The sequence below is a fragment of the Megalobrama amblycephala genome, linkage group LG5 (assembly GCF_018812025.1).
Source record: "Megalobrama amblycephala isolate DHTTF-2021 linkage group LG5, ASM1881202v1, whole genome shotgun sequence".
NCBI lineage: Eukaryota > Metazoa > Chordata > Actinopteri > Cypriniformes > Xenocyprididae > Megalobrama > Megalobrama amblycephala.
This window is the reverse complement of record NC_063048.1, coordinates 13101496-13118834: the sequence shown is the minus strand read 5'-3', so window position 1 is coordinate 13118834 and position 17339 is coordinate 13101496. Positions and strand designations below refer to the sequence as shown.

At 37.0% G+C, this 17339-nt stretch overlaps 1 protein-coding gene across 1 annotated transcript in view; it reads right to left on the bottom strand.

Annotated features, from left to right (window-relative positions):
• The window catches only part of ston2 (stonin 2), a 37511-nt gene that overhangs the window by 15779 nt on the left and 4393 nt on the right, over positions 1–17339 (bottom strand). The window contains 4 exon segments of the mRNA XM_048190777.1: positions 2130–2312; positions 7451–7598; positions 7600–7616; positions 8399–8571. Of these exon segments, the coding sequence (XP_048046734.1) occupies positions 2130–2312; positions 7451–7598; positions 7600–7616; positions 8399–8477 (427 nt within the window). The 5' untranslated portion in view covers positions 8478–8571.

The following is a 17339-nucleotide window of genomic DNA, read 5'->3' as shown; positions in this document are numbered from 1 at the left end:
CAGTCAGGGAAGAAGCTCACTGTAGTCCCTACCAGCCATTTGTTGTAGACCTAAAAAAGCGATTTCTGTAAAAGAAAATATCTCTCTTTGCATTGAACTTTGAGCGTCGTACCTTTGCAAATGCTGTTTATGCTCAAACAGCAACATTACACACTGAAGTTAAAAAAGTGAAATAATCAAGGACCCTTTTAAAGTAGACTTGTACTACCATTTAAAATTTTAGGGTCAGTAAGACTTTTTTTTTTAATGTTTTTGAAAGAAGTCTCTTATGTTTACCAAGGCCACATTTATTTGATCAAAAAATTCAGTAATACTGTTAAATATTCTCGATTTTCTATATTTTTAATAGAATTTATTTCTGTGATGCAAAGCTGAATTTTCAGCTTCATTACTCCAGTCTTCAGTGTCACATGATCTTTCAGAAATTTTAATATGCTGATTTGGTGTTCAAGAAACTTTTCTTATTATTATCAATGTTGTACACAGTCATGCTGCTTAATATTTTTGTGGAAACTATTTTCTTCTGGACATTTATTTGAATCTTTTTTATCATCATACTAAAAAGTACTAATTTCTTTAAAACAAAACTGTACTGACCCCAAACTTTTAAAGGTCCCGTTCTTCGTGATCCCATGTTTCAAACTTTAGTTAGTGTGTAATGTTGTTGTTAGAGTATAAATAAAATCTGTAAAATGTTAAAGCTCAAAGTTCAATGCCAAGCGACATATTTTATTTAACAGAAGTCGCCTACATCGAACGGCCAGTTTGGACTACATCCCTCTACTTCCTTCTTTAATGACGTCACTAAAACAGTTTTTTGACTAACCTCCGCCCACAGGAATACACAAGAGTTGCGTTTGTAGAGTGTGTTTGTCGCCATGTCGTCGAAACGCTGTTATTTTCATCCCGCAGTCCAATCACCGGGTCTGATTCCGGCTCAAATTGATAGGGTAAAATTAAAGACATGTTTACGATAACACTGAGCGCATGCATCTCCACGTTATGGTAAGAGGCGTGACCTTTCCAGGCAAGGTTCGCTAAGCTGCTGTCGAATCACAACACAGGAACCGCTGGCACAATCAGAACTCGTTACGTATTTCTGAAGGAGGGACTTCATAGAACAAGGAAGTCATCAGCCCGTTTTTATGACAGTGGAAACAGCGGTATACAGATAAGTAAATTATGTGAATAATACTGTGTTTTTTTACACGCGAAACATGAACACATGTTATATTGCACACTATAAACACAATCAAAGCTTCAAAAAACCACGAAAAACGGGACCTTTAAATGGTAAGTGTACATTATTACAAATAAAATTATTCATAAAATCTTCTTTTTCCAACTTCCAACAAGTGAAGAATATTTTATATTCTTTTTTAAAGAATGCTCTTATCTTTTCATGCTAAAACTCCAGTGCAGCTTGTCGTAATTACACATTTGACTATTTAGTGTAACATTTGCTTTAACTAACACTCAAAATCATGCACTGCTATTCACTCCTACCTCAAGTGAAAATTCAGTTGCAGTGACTACATCTTCCCTCACACTCTGAGAAATGAAGCATGCTGCATTTTAATAAATAAAACCGTCTTAAGCACCTCACCCTCTCCTGTCTCCATAGAAACCCTGGTCTGAGTGAGCTATTGCCGGAGGGCTGAGGCGAGAGGCCCGAGATGGATCGCGTAGGAGCGCTAACCGCTCCGCCGCAAATTACCTTGCGAGAGAGAGTGCGTCCTGCCTCAAATCAGCACAGCGTTCCTTCAGAGCCACCATCACTCACACCAGAGGAGCGTCTGAGGAGCAGCTGTCACAGACCGCGAGAATTTATTTGTCCCGATTCCTCCATCATTTACTCCTAAACCTGCCGTCTTTTCATTCCGCCTGCGTTCCTGGATGCGACCCTGGAGGCTGTGCTGAGCAACAGAAGGGATTTATTGATGGATAATTCAGCGTGTGAAACATTTCCTGTGTGATTCTCACTTCCTTCTGTCTTCTCACGAGGGGACAGACTTTAATTACTGTTTGAGGCATTGGGTGAATATAAAACTGCCACTTACAGACGTTCGGATGATGAGAGTTACCCATTTATTAACTAGTAGGTATGGCTCAGTGTGTGTGGTACTCACTAGGAGAGTGGGGACAGGAGGGTGTTTGACTGGGTGGCTCTTCAGTGTTAAGAGAGGGCAGGTCACAGGATGACGCCCCCATGCTCACGGAGCTCTGCTCCTCTGATTGGGTGGTCCAGCTGCTCTCTGATGGGGGAATGGTACTCCAGAAACTGGCTGAAGAGCAAATGCTGTGCCTGGGACCTGTAATAAAACAGAAATGTCTTTAGAGATACACATTTGTGGTACATACAGTACTCATAAAATAACTGCCATCTTCAAAAACAGGTAAAATTCTGGATTTAAAAAGAAATAGTTCATCCAAAAATAAGGAATTTGCTTATGCCCTTAAGGGTGCATTTTTTGATCCAAATACAGTAAAATCTTGTGAAATATGATTACAATTTAAAATAACTTCTTTATTTTAATATATATAATTATACAAACTATATTATAATATATTTTATACACATAATAAATAATTGCTTCATTTTTTTCTAGATTCTTAAATGAAGTTTATAATTTTAAAAGAACAATTTATTTGAAACTATTTTTTTATAGTCTTTACTGTCACTTTTGATCATTTCAACGCATCCTTGCTGAATAAAATAATTTCTTTAAAAATAAAATTAAAAAAAAAAATTAAAAAAACTTTTGATTGGTAGTATAGATCGTGTCTATACATCTGAATTGCATTTTTAATTAAATTAAACTACTTCCTTTCAAACTGAAATTCAAATAATAATTCTGCCTCCTATTTGCAACTGTAGAATTCGATTCAAATTCAGGAATTGAGTTGGAATTTAAAGGCATTGTCATTTTTCATTCCGAATGGTGCACAACCCTGGTATGTGTGTGCGTGAATAAATGTGTGTCACTAATGAACAGGTGTTATCATTGAATTAGGACAAGAGACTATTAAATATTCACAGTGGGGAAAAGTGCTTTAGTAAAAGGATTAAACATCAAGGGTGAGGTGAGATAGCACAGCATACTGATGTGTATCATCCTCGTCAAACAAATGAATCAATCTACTCAATGATTTTAATTAGCACTGCTGTAATTGCTATCAGAGGACACATTACTTATGTTATGAATTACTGTGTAGAAGAATGCTTTGAAACAACAATGGCTCTAGATTCAGGTTGGAGTAAAAATATGTAAAGTCAGATAACACACTTCCAGTTCTTTAAATACATGTAGGCAACTCTGATGCTTAATCAAACAATTGGGATTCAAACACAGGATGTGTACACTGCCTAGCAACAAATCCAACCATACAGGTTTTTTTTTTTTTTTTTTTTTTTTTTTCCCTTCAATGGATTTTTTTTTTTTTTTTTCTTGGAGCTCAATTAAAAGAGTTCACAAAAGTAGTTCTTTAAAACTTTTATGGCCTACCTAATTACTAAAGCACACCATAAAGTAGAACTTGACAATGTTATAAGTAAAATATAAAAATATTGAGATCATAGGTCAAAAATGGATAAAGTAGTACAACAGACATGTAAATCTTTTCCTTCATTGCACAAGGAATAAAAAACAGAGAAGTGGTTTGAAACAATGAATTGAGATCATCTGACTGAGTATCACAGGCTTATCATCATCTTTTTTGTCTTTATCACTAAGCATTAAAAGACTTCATCATCAGTTTGAAAAAATAAAAACAGTCAACTAACAACTAGAAGGAATAAAGCACATCTTTTGTGAGTAAATAAAACATGCCTAAAACATTTTATTTGGAATATTCCTTCCATTAAAGGGATAGTTCACCCAAAAATGAAAATTTGATGTTTATCTGCTTACCCCCAGAGCATCCAAGATGTAGGTGTCTTTGTTTCTTCAGTAGAACACAAATGATGATAACTGCAACCGCTGCCGTCTGTCAGTGGTATAATGCAAGTCAGCGGGAACTTGGACTATAAGAGTAAATAAAACACGACAGACAAATCCAAAACCGAACAGTATTTATATAATTTTTTACCTCTAATACACCACTATGTCCAACGGCATTCATCACTCGATTCGTGAGGTCTGATCGCGCTCTGACAACGGCAGTGATGTCTTGCGCTCATTGAAGTATATGCGCGAGACATCACTGCCGTTGTTAGAGCGCGATCAAACCTCACTAAGCGAATGCTGAACGCGGTTGGACATAGTGGTGTATTACAGGTAAAAAATGATATAAATACTGTTCGGTTTCTCTCACAAACTGATTGTTTTGTGTCTAAGGACATCAATGTGTCGTCACGAGCCGCAGGGTTTAATTTGGATTTGTCTGTCGTGTTTTATTTACTCTTATAGTCCAAGTTCCCGCTGACTTGCATTATACCACTGACAGACGGCAGCGGTTGGAGTTAAAAATCATCATTTGTGTTCTACTGAAGAAACAAAGACACCTACATCTTGGATGCTCTGAGGGTAAGCAGATAAACATCAAATTTTCATTTTTGGGTGAACTATCCCTTTAAGTCACCACAGGAAAATATAAGGAATACAATATTAAGTTTGTCTTTACAACTGATGCAGAAAGACAAAGAGTGACTCATATACGATGCTGTGAGGGACACAATGACCTGCTTGTCACTAATAGGCTACTAATAGTAAAAATATTGACTAATAGTAATAGTCATCGTGTCACTGCAGCGGCCGTTAGAAGCTCCGGTTCCTATAGAAACAGTCAGACGCGCGCCTCCGAAATGAGGCACAAGAGACGCGCATTTAGGACTGCGCATGCGCGTTAGCTCGATCCAGCCTGAAAAATAAAATTTTTTGTCATGATTCGAGCATTTAGAAACAAAATTCATGAGACAGTTTTTGTCAGATTTCATTGGTGATTTAAAATATGAAATTTAATCGAAAGCTTGGCAAACAGCTTTAGACAATTTGATGTTTCCCCATTCAAAGAGATAGGAGCTGCACTTGAATGCCTGAGAGGCGTTTCAAAGATGGCCGCCGAGTGAAATGACTTGTCTTAAAGGGACTTTGAATTGGTTGCAGGGCGGGATTGCCGCTGAACTAGTTTGGAGGGAAAAAATCAAGCGCTATGGACTTGCTTGACCAGAGCGTTGCCACCTTGCTTTAGTAGGAAATACTTCTTAGCAAATTTTAAGTCATAATGGGTGTCGACTTGTATTATTCCCGGGTGCAAGAATTCAAAGAGTAAACGTTTAGCGGGAGTGGGCTACTTTTGGTTTCCAGAGTGTTGTATGCAGTGGCTAAAGGCTGCAAAGAATCATAAATATGGAGAGAACGCCACAATCTGAAAATCTGAAAAATCACCCTGTTTGTAGGCAACATTTCAAACTGGAAGAAAACTGAAAGAAACTGTTCCATCAGTTCCGCCTGAAGCAAAACGCTGTCTTGTACAGGTAAAAAAGCTGTTGCCATAGTATTCCATATTTACCATAATGCTGTTTAAAGAGTAGACATAGTACAATAACATTTTTTTTAGTGATAAACCTACCCTTACAATAACGGTTAACTGTTAATAACCCTCTGTCGATCCAATGGTCCATACAAAAATGCTGAAACTATAATCTGTAGTTTTTGCGCAAGCCCTGGAGCTGTCAAAAGAATTTTTGCTGACAAATAAATATTAATTTCTCGGTCCAGGTAACAGAGAGAACGAGTAAACATTGTTCATTTACATATACAATTTCACTCTAACTAGTTTTCTGACCAAATTCAAAGCATTCAAACCACTATTAAAAATCTCTGTATTTTCATATATCCATGTTGCCAGTGATAAGTGAAATCTCAATGTTTTAAAGGAATAGTTTTAAAGATTTGAATAATATTCTCAGTCTATAAGAAAAGAAAACAAGTGTGCATGTGGGATTACTCCACCTAACACTCCTTTTCCTGAGGGTTCCAAAACCTCTGATATCACCACAATCGCCACTTCAGATGGATCCAAATGTGCTCTGATGATTTTAGGTCAATAAATCACATTACGTTCACAATATATAACTATGGCAACATCTGCTGTATTAGCAATAAAGAAAACTTTATTAAACATTTCCATAAATTATAAAATAGTATTCATTCAATCTAAAATGATATGAATCTTGATGCATTTGAATATAAACAATTTAAGACGTAGTTGGATAAACCCAACATCTGACATTGGCTTCCTGGCTGCTAAACCTTCCTCAAGACCACACATGAAAATAAAGGCATCAAACCTGAAATCATATGTTAGACAGACCCTGTAATCGAAGTAAATAAGCAGTATTTTAACAAACCCAGGCTTGATCTCTTAGTGATCATATTATGAAAGAATGATAGACTGGCTGCACCCTGGACTTCATCCTACGGCAGATTTCATGCAAAAGCAACAACAGCTGAGATGAAAACTCTGCTTATGGCTTCAATTAGGGTTTGAAGGGTTTGGCCATTTGCGTGTTGCTGCACTCGGCCTCTCATTGGAGATTTCCTGGGAAAGAGTTGCTGGCAAAGCTGCTGGGTTTGACAAGAGTGGGGGTGGGTGAGTCAATGTGTACAAAAAAGAGACAGACGGAGATAAAGAGAGAGACAGGCAAGACTAGACCAATCCTCAGGCCTAAAGGAAGTGACACAGTCCTCCTCAGCCTAACCCAACTAAGTCAACTCCATTTACAGAAATCAGTATAATAACATTTCTTCAGGAAAACTGGAAACATGGGGAAATCCATGTTGAAATGGGTGTGGAGTAATGGTTAGAAAACTCAAGGCTGGTACTGAAAGGTTGCCATTGTGCCCTCAAGCAAGGGTATAAACCCAGGTTGCTCCAGAGGAATTGTCAAGTATCATAAATCACATGAGTAAGTACTCATTTGTTGAGGAAGCATCTGTCACCCATTATTTGGAGTTTATTTTGAGTCTCTTTGTGAAATTATTATGACTATTGTTATGAAAGAGAAAAAGCAGAAATGTGAAGCTCATTCATGCACTTTATGAACTCTTCAATAAAAAAATTGTATTTATTTTTGTACTTTTTATAATACAAGTACAAAAAATATTTTTCAAATTTTTAATTTGAAAAATAAAGCGGGGGGGGGGGGGATCTGAGGAGGAAGTTTGTTTTGAAACTAGAGTCCTTAACCTAACAGAACTCTTTTCTCAGAAGATCTTGTTTCCTTACAATATGACCCCTTTCGAAACTGTGTGCACTGCATTGCATTTCCCTGTTTTCTTGTATTGTCAGTGATTTTTTTTTTAACAAACTGAAGGATGATAGATTTTATTGAACTGTACTGAACCCTGACCATCCCGTTGGGAGTATAGCATGTGAATCCCAAAGTAAGATTGCACCTTTTATGCAATAACAAAAAAAATAAACCATATTTAAGAAGTTCTCATACCTTTTACCTGTGTTGAGGGAGGAGGAGAGGGTGACCATGGTTTCTCATCAAACTGAACCCAGGAATCTGTCTGCTCTGTTTTGTGGCCAGGCACACATGGTACTTCTGCCCAAGAAGAGGAGTCCAGCACAGGCTGGTCTAAAGAGTTGCTGGAGGTGGTCCTCATCTTCAGAGCAGAAGAAGAAACACAAAAACACAGTAAGTGTTTCTTCTCAGAAGAAAGGTCACAGCTGAATGTTAAATCTAGCAGGGTGCAAGAGCTCTGGACCGTTCCCGCAGTAATCACTATGGAGCAATGACCTCAGGACACAGGAATCTCACAGAAAGGTCTGAACGCAAACTCAGACAGAGTAAAACAAACTGATACCCAATCAGCAAAAAGGTTACATGTCTTTATAATTCCTTACACTGTTTTTCAATCAGGTATAAAAACTTCATCTAGAGCCTTTCTTTGCAATCTAAAGTAACATTCACAATCCTCCTATCCAATGTCGGTCAAGGATTTCCAACTGTGACATATACTTTAGTCAGGGCAGTGCTGTGCCATAATTAATTTTTCACAGGAATGAAAACAAGGCTGTGAGGGATAGAAGTACAACTGATTTGTACTGCAGTTTAACAACATGCCAATTGTTCAGCTGACAAAACATCTTTCAAAAACACACATTTTCAAAAAATTCCATTTAGCAGTTTTAAAAGTTGTTAATTTTGATAATTACATGACCTAGTACCTTTATAAAGTACCTAACATTGTAAAGATGGAAGGTTATCTCTGATGAAGGTCTATTATTGACTGGTAATAGAGGTACTTACATTTACATTTATTAATTTTGCAGCCTTTCATCAGCAGAGTTTTCAAGGTATACCTTTTATTAGCATGTTTGTTACCGGAGAATTGAACCCACAAAATATCTTGTGACTCTGAGTAAAGACAATGTTTGTACTGACCTGCCTGTGACTCCTCATCTGTAAAAGCGACCCACCCCGATCTTGGAGTTCCAGTTCTGCTACTGGCTGTAGCAGCCATGAGGAGCTGTTCTGTCCTGTATCTTCAGCTGCTTGTACCTTGTAACTTCACCTCACTCCCCCCAAATCTTTGATGCCATGTCCACCTACTAAGGCTTAAGGACAAAAAGAAAAGAAACACATTAGCTATTCATTAGGGATTTGATCTATTTCAATATGAAGGTATTTTCCAGACAGTTATTGTTGTAGCAAACATTTTTCACAAAAAATATAGTATACATTTCACGTGATCCTTCAGAAATCATCCTAATATGCGGATTTGGTGTTCAAGAAACATTTCTTATTTTTTGTCAATGTTTAAAAAAAAAAAAAAACATGGTTTGTCAGCATTCTTTGATTAATAAAAAGTTCAAAAGAAACAGAAACTTTTGAAACATAAATATTTTACTGTCAATTTTACAATTCTCATGTGTTCTTGCTGAATAAAAGTATTAAAAGTGCTCTAAGCGATGTCACGCATGTTTAGGCCAAAACATTTTTTGACACATACAGCAAACATCTCCTCACTATCCGCTAGCTGCCTGTCCCCTGAACACACTGTAAAAAAATGCGGTCTCTGTAGTCGCCACAAGCTCCAAAAACGGCAACAAAAACTACCTGGTGCAGCCTGGACCACTTAACATAATAAATATGCTCCAGCCAATAACCGACAAGAATGATTTTAAATGCGCGTTCATGACTGTTTCAGGAAGCATGGAGGGGAGGGGGAGGAGGAGGAGGAGGGAGGGTCTAGCTAGCCTCTGTTTTGTTTGACAACACTTCGAACGTCAACAGGAAGTTACTCCACCCAGGATCACTTAGAGCACCTTTAATTTCTTTTTTTTTTCAAATAAGAAAAAAAAAAATCTTACTGACCAAACTTTATACCATTCAGGTACAATAGTATATATATGCAACAAACTGTAAAGTATAATAAATAATAATATTTATCTACATGTATTTTTACTAAAACATAGCAGGTACACTATGCGCCTAAAATTCACATGGAAACTTCCACGGACAACTGGCTCTTTTTTTTCTTTTTTTTTTACTGATGTGAAATTAATAAAAACTTAAATATCTTTACTAATTGATGTTAAAAATGATGTTAAATAAGACGTTATTAAATTTCTGTCCTAATGCTTTCATGCAAGTTGTGACACAATGAATGGGCACAAAATAGTCTGATATGGTTTTAACAAAAAAAAAAAAAAGCACATTTAAATCATCACAATATTGTGTGATTTTAAATATTCAACAAAATATATTGTAAAAGTTCAATATATTGCCCAGCCCTACTGCTCAAGTGCTCATCAAGACTCTTTTTAAGTCAATTTTATTTATATAGTGCTTTAAATATGCTACAACTTCAGACATTCTTGCTCTGTGTGTTTGTCTTCTGTAGTGAGAGCACAGGAAGAGCATTCGCTCATTCTCTGTGCGCTTGTCTTGTTGTGTGAGAGTGTGGTTTTGAGTTCGCTCAGGCTGTACGCTCTTCTGTCTGCATGTGTGTTGTGTTTGGGGTAGCACGCGGCTCGTGTTTTTCACTGGCCACGTGCTTTCATCATGTCTTGTGTGGTGAGTGCTCTCATTGGCTGCATGTTCATGTCATGTTTTGTTTGTGCACATCTTGTGATTGCTTTCATATCTGTCATGTTTGGTGTGAGCATATGACTTGTCATGTTTATTTCTATGTGCCCTGTGCTCTTCTGTCTATTGTCTTTAACCCTGTCCTCTGTGTTACCTGATTATTGGTTCAGTTGCCCCGCCTTCTCTCCCTCGTTACCTTCCTTGTTTGCTCTTCTAGTTATGTGTGCTCTGTCCGTGCCAGTTTATTGTCAACTATTGGTGTGTTCCTGTCATGTCATACTCCCTGTCTTGTCGTGCCATTTTCTGTTTTTTCCTACGGGGTAGTTTTTTTGTTTGTTTGTTTGCTTTTGCTTAATTTTATATTTAAATAGAAAGCCTGTTGCTCGGCAGTCCTTGCCTCATCCCTTCACAAAATTTGACACAAATAGATTTACAAAGCTTACAAGTAATTAATCATGAGTAATTGGTTTGACTCTTGAAAAGATTACTGAGTAAGTGATTGACTTCATATCTGACTCAGTATTAACCTAAAACAATTAATGTAAGATTTACTTTAGATTTGTAATTACTGAATGTTTGTTAATGGGACAACTTTTAGATTAACATTTTTACAGCAGAAGTTTGTTCTAAAGTTTGAAGTTTGTTGTAAATGGTATTTTATAGGACTGTTGATTTAACGCATTAATTTATGGAAAAACAACGCATTAAAATAATTTAATGCGTTAAATTAATAATTTAATTTAACCCACCCGCCCCAGACCTTTGTAGTTCATCTTACAACCTATGCAGTTAGAATGCCCCTAAAATTCAATATATTAGAGCAAAAAAACCCATCTAAGAGTTTTTGTATATATAGGCATATATACATATATAGGCCTATATGATACGATATAGTTAAAGGTGAAGAATGCAATCCAAGAATGCTTTTTCACAAGATGTAATATAAGTCTAAGGTGTCCCCTGAATGTGTCTGTGAAGTTTCAGCTCAAAATACCCCATAGATTTTTTTTAAATTAATTGTTTTAACTGCCTATTTTGGGGCATCATTAACAATGCACTGATTTACACTCGGCACCGCCCCTTTAAATCGCGTGCTCCCTGCCAAACAAGCTCTCGACTATATTACAGCGCATTTACAAAGTTCACACAGCTAATATAACCCTCAAATGGATCTTTACAAGATGTTCGTCATGCATGCTGCATGCATGCATCGGATCATGTGAGTAAAGTATTTATTTGGATGTTAACGTTTTATTCTGAGTGAATTTGAGGCTGTGCTCCGTGGCTAACCGGAGAGAGATTTATAAAAGAATGAAGTTGTGTTTATGAATTATACAGACTGCAAGTGTTTAAAAATGAAAATAGCGACGGCTCTTGTCTCTGTGAATACAGTAAGAAACGATGGTAACTTTAACCACATTTAACAGTACATTAGCAACATGCTAACGAAACATTTAGAAAGACAATTTACAAATATCAGTAAAAATATCATGCTATCATGGATTATGTCAGTTATTATTGCTCCATCTGCCATTTTACGTTTTACTGTTACGTAACAGTCGGTGTTATGTTGAGATTCGCCTGTTCTTCGGAGGTCGTTTAAACAAATGAGATTTATATAAGGAGGAAACAATGGGGTTTGAGACTCACTGTATATCTTTTCCATGTACTGAACTCTTGTTATTTAACTATGCCGAGGTAAATTCAATTTTTGAATCTAGGGCACCTTTAAGCAATTTCGTACGAGTAACAAGTGCAATACAGTGGTGCAGGTGTGACGTCGGAACCCAGAAGATAAATTTGCCGCCTGGTATTATAATGGGATTTTGGGATTTGGGCCTGTGGTAAGCATAACTCAGTGGTAAGCAGTATGACATCAAAGTATTGCGTGAGCAATTAGAGAGCAGACAGCTCTGTATGCTTCTGAAACACTCTTGCGATACTTTAATGTCATACTTAATGTCATAATTAATGTCATCTATCCACGCAGCACGATTCCTGAATGAATCAGCTGTTTGAACAAAAAGAATGACTGAATGACCTTTACTCATTTAGACATTTACTGCCACCTACTGGCAGTTTTAGTTTCTTATTTAGAGTATCATTTCATTAAAAAAATCATTTCCTATTTTAGGGACAGTTTGCCCCAAAAATTAAATTCTGTTTATTTATCGTTATTTATCGTTTCAAACCTGTACGACTTTCTTTCTTTTGTGGAACATAAAAGAAGATATTTTGAAGAATGTCTGTAACCAAACTGTTTTGGTCTGTAAATATATCTAAATACCAATTCAGATGCAGCTTCAGAAAAAAAAAAAAAAAAATCATGGCCGTTGTAGCCTAAACGTTTATTTGTAATAAATTCTACATTGAATCAAATAAAATATTTATTTCTAAAACTAGCCTACTTTATGTAATATCTATTTATGCTTTTCTCATTTAACATAATAATGACTTGATCTGATGAAATGATCTTTTGGGGGTAATTTCTCAGCCAAATTTGATGTACGATTAATTAATCGGCATATAATGTAATTAAAGCTGCAGTCCGCGATTTTTCCTCTTTGTCACCATCTCTTGTTTGAAACCTGCAATTGCAGTCATATGCGGAACAGTTATCTGTACGTGCGTTGTGCATCAGCACAGCTCGTCAGCGCGGATGAATCTAATGCTTGCTGTCAGTCACCGCACCGGTGTGGATACTGTACTTCAGAATCACAGATTCTACGTCTTGAAAGTATGACCAATATAAGAATTTTCACTGGAAAATATAATCTGAACAAGTAACATTTCTGCCACTTTTGTTCTGACCAACTGAGGAAAAAAGCATTAGGCCTACAATAAATCGTGCTGCCAATGATGATTAAATCTAACGATCGCTTAGCTCGGATCATGCCAAACCATGCAAATTATTATTACTGTTATACTTTGTTCTCAAATTGTTAATGTTAACAACATCAGCATTACGATGACTGTGTGTATTAGCGTTACCTGTAGATTTCAATTTCTGTAGCCACTCAACAGTCTAAAGTCTTTTGCTTTTTGACTACGGCTGAATCTCCAGTTCTCCTGATGATTGTCATTTGGATCTTTCTGGATTACAATCCACCATCAAAATGATAAGTTTAATTATTTCAGCTGCTGTGAGAAAAGGCTATAAATGATCCGCTACCAGCTGCATCCTCACGTGATAAAACCGACTAGCCTGGACTCCTTCCTTTCTGTTTACGGATGTGACGTAATGACGCACAGAGGAACTGCTGCATGCTCAAATTTCCCGTGGAAATCCACCATGTCGCTCTTATTATAAAACATTATCACAAGCTTACTGTTGTGAATCGAGCTAAGATGATGAGATAGTTTTGAACACTGGCTAGTTATGTACTTGCTCAAAAATTGATTTTTAACCCAAAAAAGTTACGGACTGCAGCTTTAATTAGATTAAAAATTGTATTTGCTTGACAGCCCTAGTACTTTATTTATTTATTTATTTTAAAAAAGTGTCACTAAATAGTGTAAAAATAGTTACAAAAATGGTTACTGTTTAGCATTCATTTCATAAAAACCCTATTAATTCATAATTAGAGTTTTGTGGTTTTTACTGTTAGTTTTCAGGCCATTTTACAAGTTTTGGTGTCTCAAAAGTTGTTTGGCTTTGTTTTGTTTAGGACCTGAAAGCCCTATTTATTTTTTAGCCCTGGTTTTATTTGATTACTTGACGCAAATATATTAAGTAACAATAGTACTTTTAAATAGTTACATGACTGGACAGGAAATGGCTGAGGATATACAGCAGGGCTGATAGACAGCATCCCAATCAGTAAACGACGGCTGTTGTTTTTAATAAACATGGGTGTTGTGAGATGTTTAATGAATTCAGTAGCTGGAGGGAGGTGCTTGCTTTGTTTGGTTTGAAAAAGGGGGCTGAGGAAGGGTAGCATGTAGCCGAATTGTGAATACAAAGTTCTGTCACCAAAGCGAAAACATGTTACGGAATTGGCCCCAATTTACTAAATTGTTCAGCACGTCCAAGTGTGCTTCCTCTATTAAAGTGTGTTTCCTGCAGGGTCTTGATTTAAAAGAGGGAAAATAGGCCCTCTGATGTGAAAAAAATCATGATCACAATGCCTTTCCTCCTTTGTGACCTTTGAAAGGTACTGGTGGCTTTTAGGTGGTGCATTTGTCACCCGGATCCTTGTGAACACTAATGAGACATTAGAATGCAGTGATCCTTGACACTTGAAACTTTGATTATATTTACAACACACTGCTTTAATGTCTCCTATGGCATCTAAGAAGCCAGTGGGGCTGTAGTATCTTTTTGTGTTATAAATAGTTTTCAGTTGTCAGACATTTAACAGTAGTCCTTCCTGTGGCTTCACATAGCCTTCATCCTGTATAGAAGGGCCCTGTCGGGGCATGTTGTTTTCTGTTTTGCAGTCAAAAACACTTACACCAAGCCTTTTGTTTACTGCCGTCACTTCTAGCTGTCAAAGCCTCAAATTTGCAACCTTTTTTATATTCTCAACAAATGCAATATATAATAATTGCTTATTAATAGGGTCATAGAGACATATTTAAAGCTGTAATTGAAACTAGAACTGACTAGATTTTAACTTACTGTGAACATTTTAAGCTCTTTTTAGTTGCACTCTGGAGTGTACAGTCAAAATTTCAAAGCAACACCAATGTTTGCAGCTGCAAAATCTTACAAAACTTCCATCCACTTCTCAGACTCCAACAGGCTTGTGCTATGGCAGTCTGTCAGTTATGTCAGTGGTGCATGCAGGCGTCCACAAGATATGTACACAATTAGGACGTTTGGCAGAGCTGGTCTGCAAAACTCTCTCACTGTGTTAAATCTTTCACTTGCATGACCATCCGCGAGCTCATGATCAAGCATGACATCATTCAGACTGTGCTTTTAGACAGTGAATAATTTCCTGCTGTCAGTGCTCACAGTCTTAGTGAGTTTGCCTCATGCAGTCCATGTGGATGGGAGTAAAGACAAACAAACCAAACTGGAAAAACAAAGTGTCTAAAGTATCTAGAAATACAGGAATAAACAGTTATTATCTTTGTGGTGGTGCTGCTATGTCAAGCCACATCTGGACCTCAAAATGCATGATGGTCATGGTCTACATATTGTATGTGACAGTAGTGTAGAGCACAAGTATCAGGTGCATCTCATCATAGGAGCCAACAGGTCTCAGTTCAGCTTTCTATTCACCTTTTTCTTAATGTAAGAGTTGGCACGACTATTGTAACTTCATTTCGTCGCAGAGGTTTCCAATCTCATCAACTTCCTGTTATTTTAGCTGTACAAAAACTGTTCGTTATGCTGCTTGATATTGCAAACTGTTATTTGTTATGATATTTTGTTTTAATTTATTATCGTAATCATAACACACTGGTTTGTAGTGCAAATTATTTTACTATTTACAGCACTAGTTTAGAAGCTATAGTTATTTACTATAGCTTCTAAAGAATTGGAAGTGTGCACAGCCGCACACATTCACAGAAAAAAAAAAAGCTAACTTCAATGTTGCAAATCTTAAAAATCTTGTCTTGGCAACCAACTTAAATTAAGTAAGTTTAAAGGGTTAGTTCACCCAAAATGAAATTTCTGTCATTAAGTACTCACTCTCATGTCGTCCCAAACCCGTAAGACCTTCGTTCATCTTCAGAACACAAATGAAGATATTTAAATGAAATCTAAGGGTTTCTGAACCACACATAGGTAGCAACATCATTGCACTTTTTGAGGTCCAGAAAGTACGGTGGCCCAGTAGTGCACAACACAACGAAATTAAAAAAGCAAACATAAGTTCACAACACAACGAAATCGAGCCACAACACAACAGAATCGAGCCACAACACAACGAAATAAAGCCACAACACAACGAAATCGAGCCACAACACAACAGAATCGAGCCACAACACAACGGAATAAAGCCACAACACAACGAAATCGAGCCACAACACAACAGAATCGAGCCACAACACAACGAAATAAAGCCACAACACAACGAAATCGAGCCACAACACAACAGAATCGAGCCACAACACAACGAAATAAAGCCACAACACAACGAAATCGAGCCACAACACAACAGAATCGAGCCAAAACACAACGGAATAAAGCCACAACACAACGAAATCAAGCCACAACACAACGGAAATGCTCCCGACCACTAGGGGGCTCTCAGAGCTCGGTAAAGTTAGTTTTCCTTGCCACTGTTCAATAGAGTCGGCAGTGATATCAATACCACCACGATTAGTTTAAACAGTATGTAACCACTGCATATCGACCCAAAATATTAATTCAATATCACCTATGTGCAAAATAGCTTCATATTTATACTTGTGAATGATTTGATGCGCTACCACGGCGCATGATGAAGGGAACGTCTGCCAATCCCACCAAGTGGTTAAAACGTATAATTTGTATTCATTAAAATTACTTTTAACATTTAAAAACAGACATATTCAAATTCCAACAGGAATTAACAACCTTTGGAATTTGAATATGTCTGTTTTTAAATGTTAAAAGTAATTTTAATGAATACAAATTATACGTTTTAACCACATGGTGGAATTGGTGGATGTTCCCTTTATCATGCGCCGTGGTATCGCATCAAATCATTCACAAGTATAAATATGAAGCTATTGTGAACGTAGTTGATTTTTAATTAATATATCATGTCGATATACAATGCTTACATACTTAAAACTAATCATGGTATTGAGATCTTTGTAAAACTGTCGACTTTATAGAACAGTGGCAAGGAATAGTAATATTACTGAGCTCTGAGAGCCCCCAAGTGGTCGGGAGCATTTCCGTTGTGTTGTGGCTTGTTTCCGTTGTGTTGTGGCTTTATTTCGTTGTGTTGTGGCTTGTTTCCGTTGTGTTGTGGCTTTATTTCGTTGTGTTGTGGCTTTATTTCGTTGTGTTGTGGCTTTATTTCGTTGTGTTGTGGCTTGTTTCCGTTGTGTTGTGGCTTGTTTCCGTTGTGTTGTGGCTTTATTTCGTTGTGTTGTGGCTTTATTTCGTTGTGTTGTGGCTTTATTTCGTTGTGTTGTGGCTTTATTCCGTTGTGTTGTGGCTTGATTCCGTTGTATTGTGGCTTTATTTCGTTGTGTTGTGGCTTGTTTCCGTTGTGTTGTGGCTTTATTTCGTTGTGTTGTGGCTTGTTTCCGTTGTGTTGTGGCTTGTTTCCGTTGTGTTGTGGCTTGTTTCCGTTGTGTTGTGGCTTTATTTCGTTGTGTTGTGGCTTTATTTCGTTGTGTTGTG